The sequence below is a fragment of the Colletes gigas genome, unplaced genomic scaffold (assembly GCF_013123115.1).
Source record: "Colletes gigas isolate AHSC1104 unplaced genomic scaffold, ASM1312311v1 Colletes_gigas_Sc00044, whole genome shotgun sequence".
NCBI classification, from domain to species: domain Eukaryota; kingdom Metazoa; phylum Arthropoda; class Insecta; order Hymenoptera; family Colletidae; genus Colletes; species Colletes gigas.
In genome coordinates this window covers 1,346,861-1,370,551 of record NW_025106673.1, presented here as the reverse complement: position 1 = coordinate 1,370,551, position 23,691 = coordinate 1,346,861, and the positions used below count along the sequence as shown (strand labels likewise).

General features: G+C 34.0%; 1 protein-coding gene across 10 annotated transcripts in view; it reads right to left on the bottom strand.

Annotated features, from left to right (window-relative positions):
• The window catches only part of LOC122403096 (potassium voltage-gated channel subfamily H member 6), a 295,338-nt gene that overhangs the window by 187,035 nt on the left and 84,612 nt on the right, over positions 1-23,691 (bottom strand). For 6 of the 10 annotated variants that reach the window (XM_043406413.1, XM_043406418.1, XM_043406419.1 and 3 more), the window contains exons 3-4: positions 17,509-17,667; positions 2,039-2,213 (exon numbers count right to left, since the gene is read on the bottom strand). In XM_043406413.1, the coding sequence (XP_043262348.1) occupies positions 2,039-2,213; positions 17,509-17,667 (334 nt within the window). The remainder of the gene's footprint in view (positions 1-2,038; positions 2,214-17,508; positions 17,668-23,691) is intronic. The other 4 variants (XM_043406417.1, XM_043406416.1, XM_043406421.1 and 1 more) reach the window with 2 other exon arrangements.

Sequence of the window (23,691 nt, the reverse complement as noted above, 5' to 3'; positions counted from 1 at the left end):
CCGACTGATATTTTGTCCACATATTCTCTGGGGAATATCGGGCAAATAACGGTATGGCTTTTATGGTCCAATTATTTGTTTTCGAAATAACGGAGAAAATTCATTTTTCAAATTTATTGTTACACAATTTCAATTCAATGTCGAAAATTGCATAAAAGAACAGATTTTTTAAACTTTGTCTAAATAACTAATTTCGTCGCAGTCCTTTTTTGAAGCTAGTATTTATGAATAAGGGTTTTATTATGAAATAAATGTAGGATTTAAAAATAAAAAACTTTCGCTTACACGGTAACTATGTCTACAATAGATATAAAAGAAAATACTATGTATGAAATTTCTAATTATATAATATTAATTTAATAAAAAATGGTACCGACTATGCTTTCTAAACTGATAAGAAATATGCCTAGAATGTTTAATTAACACTGTAATCAATATACCCAAAATATTGATTCTACTTTTATAATGTATATTTACGAAATACTAACCTATTTTATAAATATAAAGGACAATGTTAAGTCATAGAGGGGTTTACTGACCCAAGAGCGTACAGCATATGCTATACACCGTTGGAAAGGTCTCGCCAATGCGAATCGACTGATACCATTTTTAACTTCGATATCAGATGGGATAATGTCGAAAAATGGCCTCAAAGTTCGAGATTTTGCGGTTTTGAACAAAAGAAACCGGTAGTAAAAGCCCATCCGACCCGAGGGACCTCGGGTAGGCACCTGAGGAAAAACCGAGGGGTGTAAGCGATACTCTAGCAGATTGGGACGGCAAATGTGCCCCACCACCTTCATTTCAGTGCCGTGTTGGGCCTGCGTTTGCCGCATGGGCCCCGTTCCAAATGCCCAGGGCGAAATCGCCAATGGATCAGTTGTTTTTCATGAACATAATATATTCATGATAGACGATTCGCAGGTATGACTTGGGAATGTGCAGGTTAGTATTCAGACTAATGCGTCACTTACAATAGTGAATGGAGTGACATTTTATTGATTGAACGAAACATAATGATGTGAATACTGAATACTAACCTGCACATTCCCAACTCATACCTGCAAATCGTCTATCATGAATATATTATGTTCATGAAAAACAACTGATCCATTGGCGATTTCGCCCTGGGCATTTGGAACGGGGCCCATGCGGCAAACGCAGGCCCAACACGGCACTGAAATGAAGGTGGTGGGGCACATTTGCCGTCCCAATCTGCTAGAGTATCGCTTACACCCCTCGGTTTTTCCTCAGGTGCCTACCCGAGGTCCCTCGGGTCGGATGGGCTTTTACTACCGGTTTCTTTTGTTCAAAACCGCAAAATCTCGAACTTTGAGGCCATTTTTCGACATTATCCCATCTGATATCGAAGTTAAAAATGGTATCAGTCGATTCGCATTGGCGAGACCTTTCCAACGGTGTATAGCATATGCTGTACGCTCTTGGGTCAGTAAACCCCTCTATGACTTAACATTGTCCTTTCTTCACGATCACATTAATTTGATCACGCCTATATCCTCACTCGCACAACTCGTGTTTTTCTTGTGTACTTCGAATTATATCAGATATTCAAAACTTTGGACTAACGCAACTTGTTTTTGTCGCAGATACTCGAGAATTGTTTCTACGAGCTAAAGTTCTTTCCCCTTAAACTTAAAGTCAGCTATATTTAGTTAGTTGCAAACCAAAACTTCGTCGTGAACCTGATATACTCTACCCTCGCAAAGCTCGTAAATAAAATAAGGTGATACGTATCTAGAAACTTTCCAATAGATGACTATCAACCTTCATAACTTCGATTACAATTCGATAAACGAAACGCCTCGTTGTCGATCGTTATATTGAATAGTACCACCGTTGACATCACTGGCTTCCGTTTAATTACGAGCCAAGGCGTCAGAAATCATGCACTTTTTCCGAAAAAAAAAGTAACACGAGTGCAAATGGCATTACGGACTATTTATCAAGTACCGTGGCTTCAACCGTGATTCGATAAGCGAAGTTTCAGAGCATGTTTAAGGAAAGTTTCAAGACTCACCAGTTCTCAGAAGCGTCCTCGTCGAGGATGGTCCCGTCAGCAAGTCGATGAGGTAAGTTGGTCGTGTTTCTCGGTCGATTCCTGACCCTCGGTGGACCAACGACACCGGTCCTGGAGAGGCCAGCACGAAATGACGCCCTTGCCCAGTCGACTGCTCGAGTCAACGTCATTGAATCTTATTAGTGATTGTTAGTAAAAACTGCTAACTATACACCAGAGAAAATATATTGCGGAAATTTACCGTATCTTCGATCACAGGTTGCCCGTTTCTCGCAGAAAGCAGTCATCTTCGTGGAATCAATTTGAATTTCACGCTAGAAAGCAAACATCTACTTTCGCGACATCGAAGAATAATTTTCGATTCTCGTCAGACTTTTTTAATTTTTCTGTTTGACCACATTCTCGAGTTCGTTGCATTTTACATCGTGTAACGTTCCGCGAGTAACTTTTCGTGTGCCACCGTGGCATTCTATACGTGTGACTTTACGCAATATATTTTTCTCGACGAGCAGGGGACTTGGAATGAGTTACACGTAAACGAAGTTAGTCACCGGTTGAATTAAACAAACTTTCGCCGGTGTGCAGGAAAATTGGAACATGAATCGCGTTGCGTCTGAACACTTGGGAGCACGAGGACACGGACGACGATTTTGTTCGGGAAATTGTCGCTTTGGGTATGCGGAATATGAATAAAAAATGTCCAAGATAAAAAGCGTAGAGATACGATTTAAGAAACGCCGATTTCTGTTGACATCTTATACGGAAGTCACCGTGACATTTTTTATTTATTATCGTACGGACGATTGAATCGTTGGCACGTGAATTCGACGATTCCGTACGATCGTGGTAAAGTTCTTTGATTTTGCGCCAAACCCGAGTTGTTGAACTTGGAGCGCGAGAATACAATGTCGTTGATTTTGGGGCCTGGCAACGAGGTACGTACTGGCAAGAGTTGAAAAAGAGAAATCGACGATGACGAATGTAGTGGAATTCTGTGACCGAAATTTCATGAAATTTTGCCCGATTTAAAGTAGGAAATATAATCTAATTCCGTGAATACAATAAGTATTGATTTCAGTAATAGAGATACGCAACTATAGATAGTATACAGGATGATTCGAGAAACTGGGACAAGCTGTTGCCCATTTCCAAACATGGATATAAATGATACAGGAAAAACTTGAATCCCGTAATGGAGACCATCTTTTCATGGCACAATCTGTTGTTTCGCGATGTGCATTTGCACTTATTCTTTAAATGGAACCATTTCTTTTTTGTTGGCATAAATCGATTCTTCTCGCCGTTCTACATATAAAAGTATTAAAGCATGGCCATTGGAAACGTAATACTTTGGCAGATATTTCATATTTCACTTCTGAACGTTACTTTATTCCAATAAGTATTCAATCGGATTATCATTTTTTCATTTCTTTCACATTTCTCGTTACACTGTCATGTATATAATTGAGTTTAATCTTTACTTCATCGATTTAACCAGAAATCTGCGAAATATACTGTATTATTTTTAAATCACTAATCGTAGAAAGGATGGGTTATCATGCTAGCTTGTTTTAAAAGATAAGACATGTTGGGCAGCTTTATATTTAAATCAATGTTATAAAGAATAGAATTAAAACTAATTACAAGTATACAACTACTACATTTGTAAATATAATGTAAGGAAATGACTAATAAAATGTTTAAATATTTATAGCGACCTCCTTTGAATATCGATTGGAGTAAAGAAGTTTCCTAACATAAAACATGAAATATTGCGTAAAGTATCACGAGAACTTTTTAACGATCATACCTTAATATTTTGATATGCAGACTATTGAAAAGAATCGACTTAAGTGAGCAAAGATGTATGGTAAGTGCAAGTAGCGAAAACAAAAATGATATTGTTAGAAACTAGTCTATACCGAGTAATTCAACTTCGTCCGGCATCAATTTGTGGTATTATCGCTTAGAAAAAAGCTATAGCTTGCTCCAGTTTCAAGAATCACCCTATAATAGGACTGCATTGGAGGGGATGCAAATTGCGCATAAAACGAACTTATAATGATGAAAATCGTTGAAAACAAAGATTAATAAAAAGACACAAGATGCGCGATATCGGTGCTTGAAAATGATGATAGTAATTCTCTTTAGTGCGCGCCATCATCGATCGTTATTAAATATCGAAAGAACCAGGGCTTCGTCCTGCACGGTGTCCATCGAAATAGCATTTCCTTAGCAATCGAAGCCTGAAAATTGATTGGATCGTGTCTCCGAATTCTCCTTCTAACAGGACACGCCGAGAGGTCGAGGATGGTTTCTCTCGATATCGTCGTAGCCGGTCGTTGTGACGCCGAGAGAGAAAAAGGAGGCTGAAATGAATCTTACTCGTAAATAGAACGATGAACCAATGAAACGAGAGGAGCAAAATTTTCATGAAAAAATCAAAACTTATATTAACTCTGCACAGACATACTGTTGTAGAATTAGATAATCTATGTCCAATGATTTGTCACTGTAACATTCATCGACAGTCTTTGTATGTGAACATTTTTAAATTCAACTCAATTATGAAGGATTAATAAGTTGAATATTTCATTTGAAAAATTGAGGATGACCTTGATAACTAAAAGAATAAGATAACAAAAAAGGCATTCATACATTTAGGCCTTAATACAATGTAACTTTTATACGAAAACGTTTTATATAATAGTTGATTTTACAGTAATAGATAAGGTAGTATATTTAAGTGATTCACCCTTACGTGTGAAGAGACGTTTTTGTGCATAAATTAGATTGGATAATTTTGAACTTGATTTTATAAAATGAACAAACGATACAACAAAATTCAAAATTTTTGTTAATTGTGAGTAATATTTTAGTTTGGTTCGATTAAAAACGAACTGGGACATCTAAACAGGTTACCTAAAAAAATACATCATATCAATATTGTTTGGTTCGGAGATATACCTAATATTATTTGCAAAACATTTTGTCAAAGTTATTTTTGGAATTACCAAGCCAATTTCATTTGTTCAAATGAAGTAATATGTTTTTTAACTTCTAATAAAGTGTGGTAATGGAAAACAATTTACTTCAAGAAACTGAACGATCACTTTATTGACAGGTTGTATACTGCATATTTATCTATATGTATCTATGAATATTATTATTAATCTGCGATATGTTATCAACCAAAATGCTTCGTACTGAACAGAAGAAAGTTAATACGATTTTCATTTATGGCGAATCTTGCCAAATTACAAAATAAGTAGTGCGTTTAAAATCCTCCACATTTTTATTTTCAAACATAATAGAAGATTTTTAAGAATGCAAAAGCGTAGATAAAAAAAGAACATTTTAGCAGCTGTAGCATAAAATCCACATGTCAGTTCAAGACCGTTTTAACGTAAGAGTGGCACCAATCGACGAAGTGTCTTGCAAATACTCCGTTCTATCCACATTTCAGCTTTTCAAGAATTACATTAAAATGAGTCTTAAAATTGTTTAGAATTTTACTATAGGACCTACAGAAATTGCAAAATGATAATGTGTTCTTGCCCAAAATTTTATTTACGAACGAAGCCACGTTCATAAAAATCATGGACAAGTTAGTCTTCGTAACATGCACTACTTGTCAACAGAAAATTCACAGAAAATAGATTTTAACGGAAATTTCGCTACAAGTGTTAGAACATACTCCATTATACATACAACAATTAATATCGTACCAGCAAGAAGAATATCCTGTTCACTGACCATTACAGAGCTTAAGATGAAGTTTAAAGACCACTGAACTAGTTGGTAAGGAAATCACGAATGGTCTCTATGTTCGCAGAATTTGACATCTTCGAGCTTTTGTATTTGAGAAAAACTGAAAAAAGTATACAGTGAGATACCAACGATCAGAGAAGACACAGAAGAGTGTATATGAAGAACAGTATAACCTATACAAAATCGCTTTAGATGATGCATCGTTATTGAAGATCGCCATTTTCAACAGTTGTATCAGTAGTGTATACATGGTGTTCGGCCACCCCTGGGAACCTCAAGGATTCTAATTTGTTGATTGAGGCTTCGTTAAAAAATTATAGAAACATTTCCGGTCACACAGTACATTTTCGGTAAAGAACTTTTCTCTCGAAAGTACGTAGGATTTCGGGGGTATGTCAATTCACCAAAAATGATTATATCTGACCCCCTAAAACGAAAATAATTTTCCCAGAACGATTTGAAATTTTTTAATTTTGTCGAATTTGTCCGCCTTCCTGAATTTTTTTCTCGAAAGTGAGTAGGATTTCATGATTGCAATTGAGCTCCACAACCGAAAATAATTTTTCCAGATCGCTTTGAAATTTTTTTTTCGTCGAAATATTTAGGCACCTACCCTCTGTCGATTTTTCTTCAAAATTCGTTTTTCATTTTTAGTAATTTTGTTTGACGCCCTATAGAAAAGTTGTCTAATACTTTTTTGTGGGTGCCCATGAGCTACTCATGAGCTCTACTTCAAAAAAAAGTTTCATAGAAATATATTCACTATTGTAGGAGTTATGACTGTTTGAAAATTGGACTATTTTCATGGGGTTTTTCTCACTTTACGGGGTCAAGGAACAACTTTTTCAATATTGTCAGAATTTCTACATATTTTCGACTAAAATACGCGTTATTTGCATTTTGAAACATTACAATCCTTCAATCCGTTCAGAAGTTACGACATTTTAAAGATACGCTTGTTTTCGAGTGACATTTCTGGCCAGAAATTATATTTTCTGTAAAGAATTTTGTTCTCGAAAGTATGTAGAATTTTGAGGGTATGTGTATTCACCAAAAATGATTGCAATTGACCTCTGCAACCAAAAATAACTTTTCTGTGAATGATTTGAAATTTTTTAATAACTTTTTAACGAAGCCTCAATCCACGAATTGATATATTTGATTTTCGTCTTATTTTGACCTCTAAAATTTCTCATTAAAATTTTTACCAAGGAGAGGGGGCGAACACCCTGTATATAGATAAATAACTCATTAAAGTGTTCGATTTCTTGATGTAAAATTATTTTTGTAGTGGACTTTCAATGACTTTTAACTTTGAAATCTTAAAAGAATGATCTTTGGAAAAATGTTTGCTAATCATAATAGACATATGTTCATACGATCCGAAGAAGATTAGTCTAATGCATGTTTTCTATCACCAAAAGTAGGCGAGCTATTCAAGTAGCCTGTTTTAAACGCTTCACCCTATATAATGTTTCTGTTATAGATGCAGTCTCAGTAATCAGTATAATCGAAAAGTGAAAAAATAGGTAAAAAAAGTAGAGCGAAATTTGTTCGTTTTCGAGATAATTGAATTTGAAAATTTGATGCCTCGTCACGTCCGTCCATTACTCGCTATTTCTACTTGCGCCGATGTATTCCACTGCAGACGTCCTCGATGAACTTTCAAAGTCGATATTCTCAAAACTAAAACCTCGCAGAAAAAATACTATTCCACGTTGTTAACTTATTTTGTACATAGAATCACCCCTTCTTGGTTGTACAATGATCGAAACATCCTATACAAAACTCGAGGAATTTAAATCTTTTTGGCTTCCGTCACCTTCAAAGTAACCCCCTTCTGCATCGTTACACCGATACCAACGTTTTCTTCAAGCGCTTTGTATTTGTTCCAGAGTATCGAAACGTTATCCTTCGAGTTTTAATTTTATTTCAGGGACCAACAAGAATTTGTTCCTCCTCGGCAAACGGTAAATGCAAATTTTTATTCTAACGTGCTTCGACGATTAGTGACAACTGGCTCCTGCATCGCGACAGCGTTTGCGCACACAACAAGAGCATTTCTTACAGCGAAGAACAACATGACAGTTGTCCCATCTTATTCGCCTGATTTGCCCCCTTGTAACTTCTTTTTACTCCCTGAAACGAAATTAAAACTCAAGGGCCGGCGTTTCTATACTCTGGAACGAACACAAAGCGAATCGCAAAAGGTGCTTTACACGCTTGGAGAAAATGATTATCAGAAGGCATTTTAATCATGACAAAAACGTTGGGATCGATGCAAAAGGGGATTACTTTGAAGGTAACGGAAGTGAAACTTCAAATAATTGGTTAATAAAGATTCTGTAAAGGGGGTCCGGTTTCTTTTTGACGAACCCCTTCTAAAGCTGACGTGTTGCTAAAAGTTTGCCAATCTCTGGCCTAACGTGCGATACACTAAATTGCAGTGTGTCTGTAGGGGGTTGAATCGGAATAAAATTCACGCGAAAATGGCGAAGAGTGTATAGGAATAAGATGCGCGTGTGACTCGAACGTTCGGCCAACAGCTCCGTGTCCATTTTAATAATCAATTTCGTTTCCAGTGTTGTAACCATCAGCTGATTCGTCCGCAGGGGCTGAGGGTGGATTATCAACCCGCAGGTGGGGTGTCTATAGCATCCTATACGGGGATAGAACATTTATTACCGGGTCAGGGTCAACTGTTAGGCGCGCCACACACGTCCAGCGACTGTTCTGCGGCGTCATTCTAAAAATAGTTTCGCGAACACTCCAGATATAAAACGTGACCACGCGTGTCTCTTCCTCTTTACGTGTGCGCAGCGTGTATTTACACGCGTGTATTTCAAATTATAGACACACGGCCCCGCCACGCAATCGTTGGAAGAATCCCCAGTCAGTGTAAACATCGATGATAAAAATTGCGTTCCGAGCTATTCGAGGAACTACAATATTTGGCGACCCTGAATTTCTCAGAACAATATTGGATATTGAAAAGTTACTTCCTGGTTAAGGGAAGTATCAACGAAGAAGTAAATGCTCAAACGGATTACTTTTATTTCAATTTCTTGGCAATTTTAATATTTTAGCCTTCCCTCGTCCCTTCATCAATCGCGAATTTAATAGACCAGAGGGAAACTTCCATTTTTATGTAATTTTTAGATCCTATCTAATTATAGTCTTTTCTTATATTTTTCAGTTTAAACGAGGGTATTTAAAAGAAATGACGAAGGTGAAAAATCTATTTCTTAATAGTAGTCTAAAATTAATATCAATCTTCAAAATATAATTAATTTCATAACGTCTATTCGCTCTGTATGTATATTGTGCCCACTATTACATACATCTTTACACCTACGAATATCATGTTTCGAATTAAATTGAATACAAGGCCATACTACCGTTACACATGTAAATTTCCCATTGCGCGAACAAAAATAGTTTTGCAATAGTTCCAGTGCCGTGATGGTATCATAATAGTACAGACTTATTGTTAGACTACCATATTCTTTTTCTAGCCAGTCGCTATCTGTAAATTTTTTAATTCAATATCAAGAATATTCAAGAACTTGATTCTTCGCATTTAATTGACATTTAAGCTCACAAAATATGCTGCATTAAATCAATTAGCGAAGGAAGAAATATATTGCACTTACGCGAATTAATACTATTTTTTGCAGAATGGTATATTCATCAGGATGAAAAAAATGCTCAACTTCAATTTTTATTTTTACATTAGCAGTATCGTCTAAATCACCTTTAGTAATTTCATTCAATAATAAAACTACTGATTCTTTTCAATTTTGAACAGCCCAGATGCAGTACTAGAACCAGTAAGAGAGTGAACAGTTGATAAGAAATTATAAAATCGCCTAATTACTCGGATATAATATTAAGTCTATTATTATAACTGTTAACTTTATACATATAGTTTTGCTTATTCATTTCACTTAGTACATTGTATATTATATGAATTATAAGAAAATAAAACTAAACAATTTAACACTTAATTCCTCTTTTCTGCTATAAATTTAATTCGTAATGCGTTTACTCGTTTAAGTGTCAATGTGTGTGCACATATATCTGTAAGTACATACGTGAGTGCAGATTTTATACAAATTTTACAAATAAAAAATTATCATTCCGCCATTATGATCAGCAATTAGAGTAACATAGCAGCAGCAATTTTCGTCATATCAACATTAAATAGGATAGACAGTGACTATTTGTACTTTTATTACGAAATACTATTTTCCTTTTTCTAAATTTTAGTATGCTAACATTGTCCTGCAGAATTATCTGCTCTCTTTTAATAATAATTGCACTTTACTTCCATTTTTATTTTTAACAAAAGCATAATTATTAATTCCTAGTTGAACGAATTAAAAACAAACTAACACATTGAAAAATATTTTCTGTATCAAACCATGTATGATTTTTGTATAAAAGAGAAATAAAGTACCGTAAACATAGTCAAGAAAATACCTAACACGAATGAAACAAAGTATTAAACATTAAATCGTGAAAGACAGTATCGAACACAAAACAATAAACAATGTAAGTACGAAACATTAGATAAAGAAGCCTTAAACGTAAAACAAGTATTAGACATTAACATTAAGCATAACAAACAGAAAAAATATCGCAGTATATGCAGTTGTACTTTCTCAACGACATTTTCATAATCTTCTATACTTGCTTTACCTTCATCTGTTGTCCTTTCATAAATTCATACACAAACTGTCGTTTGGGGTAAGTATTAAAATTGTCACAACATGTCCCAAGCAATGTGCCACAACTAGCCACTTCGATCGGCATTTCATGTATTCTAATGTATGTCGAGGTTAGGAGTCTTAAACAAAACTTTGAATGCTCAACGTCATAGGGAAATGACTGAACTATTTACAACTACAATGATTAACCTTTTCACTGCTGAATTAATCAGTGGTAGTACCAACCTTCGTGCCTAAGAAATTTCGCAATTTATTTTCTGTTATTCATGTTTATAAATATACGTGACAATTAAATCAAGAAGCAAACAATCGTACAGAATTGTTCATCAAAGTCAAAAAATCGATATATGTACTGCTTTTTTTAACTGAAGCGTCTAGAATAGTGCACTCATGCCCCAGAATACTCAAGTGCAGCAGTTAAAAGATTAATTGCATATGTACCTTTCTTTAATAATGAGTTTATAATGAATTTATATTTAATCGCTGAAATCGCAAAACGTAATGGAATTCGTTAACACGACAAGTGAACGTACGATTACTTGAACATACATTTAACGCGTCAACAAAAAAGTTATAAACAGTAGCATTTGAGTTTGCTGTTATCTGTAAATTGCAATGTAACACAATTCTATACCAGCCCCGATCTATCTTATCTACCACTCCCTTTATACATTAATTTTCTATAACTTTTATTACAAGTATTTTTTTAAAAGTTGACAATATGTAAGTTTCTAATAAATACTGCAAGAAAATTAGCTTTTCCAAAACAAGAGAGGCGTATTTAAACGACTATAAACCAAAGTATTTTTTATAAATTCAGTCAATAAGCATTGATATCAAGTTTGTATCCTATTTTCCTATTTAAGTCTATTAAAATAGCTATTTTGCTGTTGACCTCGGAGCATTAAAAAATATAAGAAAAAAATTGCTACTTTGATTATTACAGGAGTTTTCAGCTCCTATTTCCTGCAATTATCGAGGTTCCACTTGTAGTCACTTTGTTGTTTTCTAGGCGTGTTTTTTTTAATTTTCCACTTTCCTATAAGCAACTGTAGCGGCCGGCGACAGGTAAGAAAGAGACTTCCTCGCCGCCGGGCCGAACGACAAGGATGAGTGTGAAAAACAATTGAATGCGCGAATGTATGTATGTGAGTGAATGTGTGGCCGCATGGGACCAGTCTAGAGCGAACCATCGCAGCGCATAGTACAATAAAATATTTCCTAAATCTAAACGGCAGTTTTACTTCCGCGATCCCATACAACGTAATATTGCCTATTCGACAACGCAAATTCTAACAATATGAATCTAATTATACGTAAATTTTATTTCTCTTGCAATTTTTCATAGTCAAAATTTTTGCTGGAAAAGACGGTTGTTGGAAAATGTATATGAAATACTTTGTAAGATTTGTAGCAGAACTAATCAGAAAAGTCATTGAAGAAATTGTGGATATGACAAATAACGTGGGTAATAAAATTTTACGACACTATAAATTTTGATGATGTTCAAAAGCTAATAAACAACACGTTAGAAGAATTAACAGAAAATGACACAATGGAAATAGGTGCTTCTGAACCAATCGTTTTCTTAAGAATGTTTTTTTTTAGATTTTAATCAATTTCCTAATTAGGATTCAAGAAGGTAATCACTCCTTTATTAATACTGTCGGGTAGGAAAATTTCTTAAAATAACCTGTATTGATAATATTTTCTTTATTGTATAATGTTTCGGCGCGATGTTACTATAATCACAAAATTAATAAAAACAATTAGTAAAACAGTCTGGATAAAACTTAAGGAAAAAGCATATATAAAATTTATAGACTTGAAATTATATTATAGCCATTTATAAATATATGTCTTTTCATTCTTCTTTATTAATTATTTTTATGGATTTTATGAAAATAGTTCACAAGAAAAGAGCCAGAACGTTGAGCAATTATACACTCTAATTTGCATGGTACTTTGAAAAATTTCATTACTCAAAAATATCAACAAGGAAGGAGCAGTGAGTGACCTCTTAATCCCCAATAAAGAAATTTCAATATTTTTGTTATATAACTTATTTTATCGTACAAAATAGGACTTCCGGTCAACGGTAAGATGTTTTTAGGAAGTTATAAATAATAAGCGGATTTTCAATAATGCTGGGCGGATTTTCAATAATGTTGATATCTTTATCCTTGCTGCGATCTTCGATTCAATTGTACTAAATTATTGCGAATGTACTTCTTTATGTTCCTTTACCATTATATTAAACTTTTATTGTTCTTGATCAAACAGTATATTAATAATAAAAATACTTACATGTAAAGACAAAATTTTTGGAGACAAAAATGTCCCAAATGTGCAAAATTAGTTTTTACAATTTTGTAATAATATTTTTTTGTAGTATCTTCTGATTTAAATAAAAAAATGTATATATCATGTTAAAATTATTCGTTCATAACAGTTCTTACATATTTGGTTATATTTTTTACAGACAAATTTTGTACAATTATGGTGCCTTTCCCCGTAAATAACATTTATCCCTCTTTTTAGGGCTAAAATAGGGATAAAAATTGGATTTAAAAAACTGAATGTACAGACCGTAACTAATTTCTGTAAATAAAGGTAACTATTTCTTTCAACAATTGTCTTAGCGAATTCGAATTATTACAAATACGTCTTATAGGCAACGCGTCGAATGCTTGTATTTTGATACATCAAACAACAGGACCCATTAGGTCATAGATTGCATTTTACATTCAGACATAATATCCGGATTACAATATGGTATAGAAACTCGATATTCCCTGTATGTACTATGCAAAAACTGTTTGTGCGTTTATTTCACATTCGGATAAAATTGTTCCAAAGACCTTAAGCGTAACTGTTTTTATTATTAATACACTATTTGATTAAGAACAATGGAAGTTTAATATAACGTTAAAGGAACGTAAACCAGTATATTTGTAATAATTTAGATATATTTATTGATAATAGTAAAAGTTAATGAAAGAAACAAGAAGCGGTAGGACAAAAACGTCCGTAAGATTGCAGCAGGGTTAATCCACGCGTACTGTGCTCCGAACTACACGTCGAACGGCGGGAAAGTTTGTAGAAAAAGAAAATCGCGGGAAGCTAATGGATCAATTAGGGTCTTCCGGTGTCGAACAGAGGCTCTCGGCAGGAAACAGAAAAAACTATCCTCATAAGGGTCCGTCGTCGCCCACGTTTCGATCAGAATTGAATAAAATAAAACGAAACATATTCGGCTTGTGACGCATTTAGTTCGGGACGATCGAACACGCTCGACCGGAACGTGACACGCGGAAGGACGTGCAAACGAGTAATTCGAGAATGGCGCAGGATATCGTTGCCACGGCTCATTATGCGGACAAATCTGACCCCGATTTCCGATTGTAATAATCTTCGTCACAATGAGAGCTACGTCGTGTGTTACATGGCCCGGTTGCCAGCGAGCCGGCCCTGAACGTCGGCGACGCTGTCTTATACCGATCGGTGCAGCAGAAAATAATGATCCTCCAGCTTAAAAGCCGCAGGAAACTATATGCGAGCGCGGCACGAAACGTCTTGGCAGGATATCGTGTTAAGCGTCAAGCGTACGTTCCGTCTTCTTGGAACTCGAGGGTCACCGTGGCTCGATTGTGGATTGGTCGACGCTCGTACGGGACCCTTTTCTCTCACAGGCCCAACGTTTACAATTTTTGACAATTCTGCGGTTTGTCACAGACGACCAACGATGAAGCATCGTTTAACACTCGAACGGCGATCGCTGGGTCTCTTCAGACCCATATCTTATATTTTGCAATACCCATGTATATTTAGACTTCTAACCTACAATAATGTAGAATATTTGTTTTACCCACTTGCTAGAAGACATAATGATCCCAATTTTGCTTTCAGTATTTTTGAGTTTTATTACAAGAATACATATTTTATTAGATCCTTGCTCTTAAAATACCAATAAATAAACAGTCACAAAGTGCATAATGAATACCAGAAATATCAATATTTTAGAAAATAGGGGTAAAGAATAAATGAAAGTAAGTGTTATTTGGGTTCAAAGAGACACATCGACCGCCGGGCGAGTGTTAAGAAGGTATTCCCATTTGGGGCGTCGATTTGAAACCATTTTTAAAATAAATAATTGTTATATGAGTATAAAGTACCCTAAAATTTTTCCCATGAGTTTAGTTATTCTTCAAGGCAACACGATTCAATTTTCATGTAATTATCATTATTATTACTATTGAATCGATGAATCTTGGAATTTTTCATACATATTAAATAAATGTTTCTTTATCGCGTGAATCAAAATTATGTTAATATTTGTAATAGTCTTTTATTTGTCATCTAAAGGGGTAAACAATTCTATAACTTTTTACTTTATACAGCCGCCATTTTGTCAAGAAAAATTTTTCTTTATTTCATTTTGGTTCAATAACAGTGACTGATCTACATATAGATTAATATCCTTTATGAATGTTTTATTTCGAGTAAATACAACGACGTCAATCGTGGCAACCATTTAAAGTACTATCTGTCTAAAAACGATGGCTCCCAATGGGAATACCCCATTAAGGCGGAACTAATTTTTCAAAATTATGATTTTTAAATAAGTGGAAGAGAAAAACGATAAATGTCTAAAATTTCCATATTCTCTGAATCTGAATTTTCTGAAATGAAAAAAAGTTTCTAGAATTTTCAAATTGTTCCAGTTTCACTTCTAAAGTGCCGTATGTTTTTATATGGGAAACGTTGTTTCAAAGCTGTTAATAACGATTATACTAACGAATTTCGAGATTGGTACAAATGTTTAGAGAAACACAATGTGTTTGCTGAGCTAATTTTCTAATACCATGGTTTATGTTCCTCGTATTGCTGTTTACAAAGAGGGTGACAGTCCAAAGAACGTACTGTTTGAATGTTTTAGTGAACTCAAACAGTATAATAATTGTCAGCCGATGTATTTAAAAATGTGCAATTATATATAAAATTCTAAATGTTATTGATAGCTTTATATACAAGTAAATTTATCTTAATCTGTACATTGGATTTTTGAATTACAATGATTTGGTCGCCTATACTAACTTGTTTAGGCAAAAAAACAAATCTTCATATCTGAAATTAATAAATGTGATCTTGTAGTGTAAACTATGATGACAATAAGAAGACAAACAGAAAATTATTTGTTTAAGATGACGTAAGAAGAAAATAAGAGGGAAAGATAGCAGAGAAAGAGGAAGGAAACAAAGAAACTTGCTTTTGAATAAGTACAAGGTCGACCTTATCACCCTTTATTCAAGAAATAATGAACACAAAAAAGGAATTCATAACATTTAAAATTCAAGTACAATTGAACTTTTGAATTTTGTCAAGTTTAACAAACTTAATCATCATTAGGATTACATCTTCATTAACTCTTGGAATAAAAAAGTAAGTTTCTTTTTTTTATCATTTCCCTTTATTATTTTTTTCTTCTTTCATTTTATTATCGTTATTATTTACGCTAAAAAATCTCATTTATTCAGTTTAAATATTTGTGTTTGATAAATAAAGAAGCCCGTAATACGAACGGTAGAAACGTAATTGAGAAGTCCAATATACACGTTACGATAAATGGACATTTCTCGCCCTATACGCGCCCAGATCACCAATTAACCAAACATGACATTTACATAATTATTTGACGGAGCAAACAATAACATGTTTTTGGTATGCATACGTAAAGTTGATAGATCGGTAATTGAAATCAGCTGCCCAAGCTATTTGTTTCATTTCCTATTGAATATTACGTTTCAGTTAATCCGCGGGATGCTTAAACACCGGCTGCTGCGAGGTTAACCATTTTAAGTAGTTTCAACTCGTTTTATTATGCGAAGGGTGCTCGGGAGATTGCACTCGAAGCACAGTTTCCGCGAAAAAATTGGCGAGCCGAGTGCTCGCGTTCCCCACAATATCTGCTGCTCATTTTTTAATCGCACAAATAAGAACAGCTTAGGGGTAGAAAGGACCCCTCTAACGTAGAACAAACATCATAAATCTTCTTTAAACAATGTTAACAAGGGACGACCCTTCGAATTAGATTGCTCTTATTAACATCTATATTCCGCTTTTACGTTCGCGAAACTTAATTCCAGCAATTCACTTAGTATTCGCTTAACGGTTCATCCGATCAATCCGCGAGCTTCGTCTAACGCTTCAGTCGAGCGGGTTAACCGGTTTTAAGTAAAATTAGATTTTTAATCGTTCCGGGGCACCGGCGACGAAAAGATTCAAATTTGTTCGACGAAATTTCATTAGTTGCGCGGAGAAAAGAATTCGTGTGTTCCGTCGTTCTGCCAGACAAAAAGCGGACTCGGTGGTAATTTTTACGAGCACTTTTCGTACATCAGTCTGTGGCAAGGAAGGTCACAGTGCGCTTCAAGTACGCTCCTACAGACACACCCAGTATTAACACTTAACTACGTGACCTAGTGTCCCCGTCGTTGTACAACGAAAGCAAAGCATAAAAACACACACACACACAAACAAATCACACGGAATGTCTGTGGAAATAAATAGGACAATCAGAACCGAGGGAGTGACATCTTTCGTCGGTGGTCACGTTCGAGCCTATCGTCGCGACGCTGCTGGAATCGAATTGCTTTCGATTCTCGAGTTCCCCATTCATATTGTAAATTGCGAATCAAGAACCGTCGGGCGTACAACGATCAAATGACGTTGGTGATAAATGTGTGAATATTTAAAAATCGAATAAAAATCTGGTACGCGCGTTTCTTTAGTCGTGAAGTTAATGATAGAAATGAAATGAAGGGAATTTCTGAGTATAACGGTTACACGAACACAAATCGAACGCGAAATTTTCCAAAAATTATGTTACAAATAATATGTCGAAAAAGAAACAGTTACGGTGGAAGATGAGAAACATCAAGGGAGACAAAGAACAAAATCGAAACTTACAGCGTGTGACCAGCCTGTTGTTGGTCTGACTTGGGGGCGGAATTGCAGGCGGCGGGGGTGGTTGGGAGCTCAAATCCTCGAAGTTTATGATTTGCAAGCAGACGTCGTCCACCTCGCTCCTTATCAGTGCTATCACTTCGCTGCACAAGAACTTGGTGCCTGCGACAAACAATTCGCAAATTCGATTAGTATACATGTGTGTTGCGATACTTTGCACAAATATCGTGCTGCACGGATTTAACAAACCGATTTCCTCCCTGTAAGTGTAACTTTGTCTCTATCTCTTTAACCTCTTTGGGTCTGATTTATACATATACGCGGGCTTTAAGATTGTTTGTTAATGTAAAATAATCTTTTAAATTAATAAACGTTATATGCCAATTAATGTCTTGAGTGTTTTCCGTGGCAATTAGTGACATCGATCGAATAATATTACAAATAATTTAGCGCTTCTGCAGTATAGTGAATCGTAAGAGAGACATTACAATTAAAAGTATTTAAAATAATGTTACTGTAATGTCTTACTTTGTCTACAAAATTATACTTATTCTTTACATAAAACTTCAACTTATAGTTTGAAATACATTAATTTATATTTAGACAAAATCGTTTATTAAGATTCACATATATTTTGTAATTTTACCATTCAATTACACTTATGGAACTCAATTATCTATTTTTTTTTTTATCCAGACAGGATTTCACTTGAATGAAACATCGAATTTTGTATTGATTCTTTTTTCAAAACCTTGGGATTTTTAAATACATACTTAAAATTTTACGATGATATTCGAAGTTTAAAAAAAATTATAGTCTCTTGAAGGAGAAACGTGGAAAAAGAATACTAAACAGGTCAAAGTATGCAATTTAAAACTTTAAAGCCATTTTTCTTGAAACGACTTTCCTTGCCCGATGTTGATAAAATTTCCAGAACTAATCGATTCATTCCTTTGAAATTTTACAATTGGTACTAAAATTATTAGAGCATCAATAAGTGTTTTTGTTTCATTAGGCAAAATTCCTACAATTTCAGGGCGAATTCGAACTTTGAATTACTTTCTTATTTATTCCTTAAATAAAAATCAACATCGATTACTAACATTGTCGAAATAATACTAGGTTTACTATTTGTTTAGTATAGAAAGGTGGGTATCTTTATGTATGCATAATGAACATTATATATTTATGACAACAAACACTAAAGAAAATATTGCTGAATACATGAAATTACATACAATTTATTGTTAATGTCATAATAGCATGAGAACTGTTGGATGCTACGCTTGTATACTTTTATGTGGTATTTGCAGTTCAGGCGTAATTTAAATAACTGCACATCTTTAAAACTTTTAAAACGTCATTTCGTTCATCCAAATCTCACCGCAGAACTTTCGAATAAAGATGGTGTTGAATAAAAACATGTAACATTACTCGATAAAGCAAGAATTTGAAGATAATTTTATCTTTAGATTTTTCAAACGCATAATTTGTAATATTTTCTTCTTAAGAAACATCGCAAATATTAGGTACTCGAGTATTAAGTATTCTCTAGGTTCTCGAAGAGAATAGTATGATTATTTATTGAAATAGGTGTCATTCAAAGGGGACATCAAAATAATGGTCGAAACGTTATTTTAACTTATTATTATTTGATTTTCTTTGTACCTTGGAAGTATTTTATCACAATGTTATGAGACTTAATATAGTAACTTTGATAAATGAGTTATTGAAGATATTCAGTTTTTGAAAATATTTGACGAAAAAGTGAAGTGATATTGACAGATATTCTATTTTTTCAAAGTATTTTAATCCCTTTCTCCATTGTGTTTTAGTAGTAGTTTATTCGATGACTACTGTATACAGAACATAAATGCTATTAAATTTAAAAACGAAAAGGAAGAATTTCTTGCCATAAAAGGTACAGTTAACAGTTTCGCTTGTTAAAAACGAGGAAATTGGAGATGTTCAAAAATAATATCGGAAAGCTTCTGCAACAATGTTGCCAGCTTTTTTTGTTTAATATGGAATTTTGCCCGAAGGTTTGCTGACCTCTGGCACAGATCTACGAATATGCAAAACTTGAAGTAAATCTATATGGGCGAGAGACGGGAGTTTCGTCGATTATGAATAAAACATAAATATATTTGTAGTCGATTGAACATTTATCATTTATTATAGTGCTTTCTACCCATATCTGGGTCTTTTTCGGTAAAAAGATTTTTTCCAATCTATAATAATTTTAGAAAAATACATTAATAAATACTACTTCCAAGATAGTACGTACGAAAAAATCTTGATGTTATTAAGTCTAAATAAAATTTCTTAGGTTATATAATTCAAAATACTAAAAGTCATGTGGTAAAATCATGGCATGTATCCACACATGTAAAAGTCCAAGATATACATATAATATGAGTTTCCTTTATAACATAATGAATAAATGGTAGCTTCATTTTATAATTTACATCGCCTTGCAGTGTCAATTCGTTTTTGCTCCGCATTAATTAAATATCCGGTGACTTACGGACGAGGGTGTACATAAATAATTTACGAGGAAAAAGCTTTCCCTTTTAAAAACATCCATAACTTCGGCTGTCCTCCGCTTTTCTTATCGAAAGGACCCCCGAATCGTTCGCAATAAGAAATAAGAATTTTGCTCGTCTCTGCCGTCAAGTAAGAAGTATTGATCTTTCGTGTGAAACGAAGAAATTATGCAGACAAACAGATACGTTCGTACGCACAACAGAAAATCCGCTCTTATTGGTCGCATTAAACGGCCACAGACCATGGATATCTGGCACGATAAATATTCGGAAACGACGTTTAGTGGATGTCTATTAGACCAGACTCGTTAAAGCGCGCGCGTCTTGTTTGAAGCTACGCGCGCAACGAATAAAAGAACCGACAATAAAACTCTGACCGACTTCCTATAAAACGCATCTGGATTCGATCCAAATATTTATCCTGACCGCCGTTAACGGCAGTGTAGCCGTAAACCGAAGATTGTTGCAATAACCGTGTAAAACTACTAAGTGGGGTAAGCGCGATTGCGTCACTTCGTTGATCTTGGAATTTGCGACGATTCGATGATGGGCGTGATTCTGCAACGTGTCGCAAACATGGAGCCTTGCTTCTATTAAGGACGAAAAATTACGTTGCTGGATGCGGAAGAGACGTTGCAATGCGACGGAAATAAATGATTGACTTGTCCAACAAATTTGAAGAGTAAAGTCGTTAAGAGAAGATTCTCGTGTAACAGCATTAAAATTAAAGTTTTCTTTTTAATTTTATTAAAAAGAAGAATTAAAAGTTCTATTGTACTAGACTTTTAGGAACATGGAGAGAGGCTTTTAAATTAGACGAAAAAATTTTTTTAGTCTATTTTTTATTATCTTTTATTAAAGAGTAATCAAGTCTTTTAATTCTATTCGACAGTGTAACTATAGTTGCACTCCATCAGGCATCCATCAGAAATGGGCTAAAAACATATTTTCATATATGTAATAGTTTAAGGGTCTCTCTTCATGTTACTAAAAGTCTAGTACAATGGAATTTTTAATTCTTTACAAAAAATATTAAAAAGGATACTTTAATTTTATCGCTGTTACGAGAGAATCCCCCTTGAATAAAAACAAAAAAGCAAAAGAAAAATTGATTGATTGATTATTCATTCAAATATCTTTAGAAAACTGATTTGTTGTACAATCGACCTATAATACGGTTAATTCGTTCCGTGTTAGACGATACGAAGTCATACAAAAGCAGAAATATGGTTTTATGACATAAATTTACACCGGAGTTGGAAAAAATGTAATCTGATTACACTTACCACGCTATGACTCCATGTAATCAATCAGTAATTGCCGTCCAATTGCGGTGTAATTATAATTATAAATCTTCAAAGCGTGTAAAGACTATCTAATTATTGTACGATTACATGTGATTTTATCATGGCAAATGTAATCAGATTACATTTTGCTTGACTCTGATTTACACGCATAAAAAGAGAAAATAAATTTATTCCAACTATTTTTAACGATTTTAAACAAGGACTAAAAATAACATCTATCCTAAAAATTTGTGTCAAAGAAATCATTAACAAAAACGTATTTTTTTACTCATGTTGACAATAATAACCGTGAAATTTAAAGCCAATTTTTGAAAAAACAGCACGACCTTTTAGTCATAACTTGTATATTCCGAAATAGTAAACACGAGATTTTTGTTATATTCATCAAATAAAAAAAACGAAATATGTTTCGGTCCTTTTTCTTTGTACCTTTCAAAATGGAAATCCTTTTAAAAGATATACTAAAAATAATAACAAGAGTTACAATGCAACACTTTGACAATTTACCCAAAGATACAATACTTGCGTTGCGAAAATGATTCAAATTGTCACTTTTCCGACTTCTGAAAATAATTGAAACTGAAATATTTACCGATTATAAAAACAATTCTTTCCTTCTTTATGAGAGGGAAAGTAAAACGGAATTTTTAAAATGTCTAAAAGATGCTAAAATACTGTAAAACAAAATGGCACATATTTTATAGAAGAAGGAAGCAATTAAATTGAAATATAGAGTTCCTTTTCCGAAAGATGGAGAATCAGAAATTTCTCAGGCAATCCAATAGAATATTACACTTACAGTATAAAATTCAGCTCGCAATAGGAGTGGATAATTGTATATTCCATGAGAAAACAAAGTGAAACTCGCTACGTGGTACTTACTTACAACAGCATAGCACCTGAAGTTTTAGTGATTTACTGTGATTATTCCGAGTGGAACACTTTACGTGAGAACTTAAATAAAACAAAAGATTTCGGAGCTGCATGGTAGATAATCCGAATCACAATGGACACAAACCTCACACATCATTTCGATAAATTTTTCACAGAATAAAATTAGTTTTATAACTCGCAATAACTTGGAACGATTAACAACGAAACCATTTATACTAGAACTTCAACCGAACGGTTTCTCGCGCCAATCCTTTGACACCCAGGTTCAACTACTGTCGAAATTCGAAAGAAATGAAGGACAAAAACTCTAGAAAGTTATACCAAACGAAAAAGAAAGGATACGTTTGTCGCACCAGGATGTTATTCGCGATCGAAATAGGGTCGAAAAGAGAAAAAGCAAAAAAGTGAACTCCAATCAGAATTCTCTCGTGTTTTCCATCAACCAGAGATAGAGATGGAACTAATACAATGACATATTCATGAATACCGCTAGGCACTTCCCAAGCATTGTGTTGAAATAGTATTAAAACGCTCGCACCAATCAATAAATATTTACTACGTTGTATGTTACAAACGGTACAAAATAACGAATTAGAAAAATCCAAGTAATATATATATATAAACTGTATAAAATGAAACTTAAGAATGGGGAATTTAACAAATGAGATGAGAGATATTACAGATATTACAAAGTTTCCCATGCAACTGGGGAAAACTGTAGCTTTAAAAGAGTTAGAGATAGACAAAATGATATCATTTTATGCAATTACTCTTTGTTTTTAAATGGAATTCTATCATTTTGACTGAACTATTCGGTGCAGTTTTTTTAATCTCTACAATAAAATACTAAGGTACTTACAATAATCCTTTATTTTATCATGGGTCGCCATGTATATACATAGATAAGGTAATTTATAAAGCATATATCCTTTGTGCTACACTTCTATGTTCGCATTTCAATTGAAAAAAGTGCCGCGAGAATAATCTACACAGCTTTGAGAAAAGATGCTGTAATACATCAAATACAGGGTGTTCACGCTATTACTAGCGAATGATTTTTTCGAAAACAATTCTAATTAAAAGAGTATCGAAGAGAAAAAAGTTGCAGAATTTGTAAGAACCAATAGGACATTGTATATTAATTTTGCACATTTACAATATTTTGCAAGAAATGAAGGACACCTTCAATTTTTTAAATGGAATGCCATGTATTTTTTCATGTCATCAGAAGCCATTTGTCGTGTACTGTGTGATAATCTTCGAGGTCATAGAAGATCAGGAATGAGAGAGAGGTTTTAAATATTTCATAATATTGTGTTTATAAAAACTCTTTATTAATAAGATTACAAAAGGTGTTCAATATGACTTCCTTGTGCATAAAAACACATGATTGTTGTATTTTAGTTTTTTAAGTCATTTATATCTGTAGGTCAAGTCAT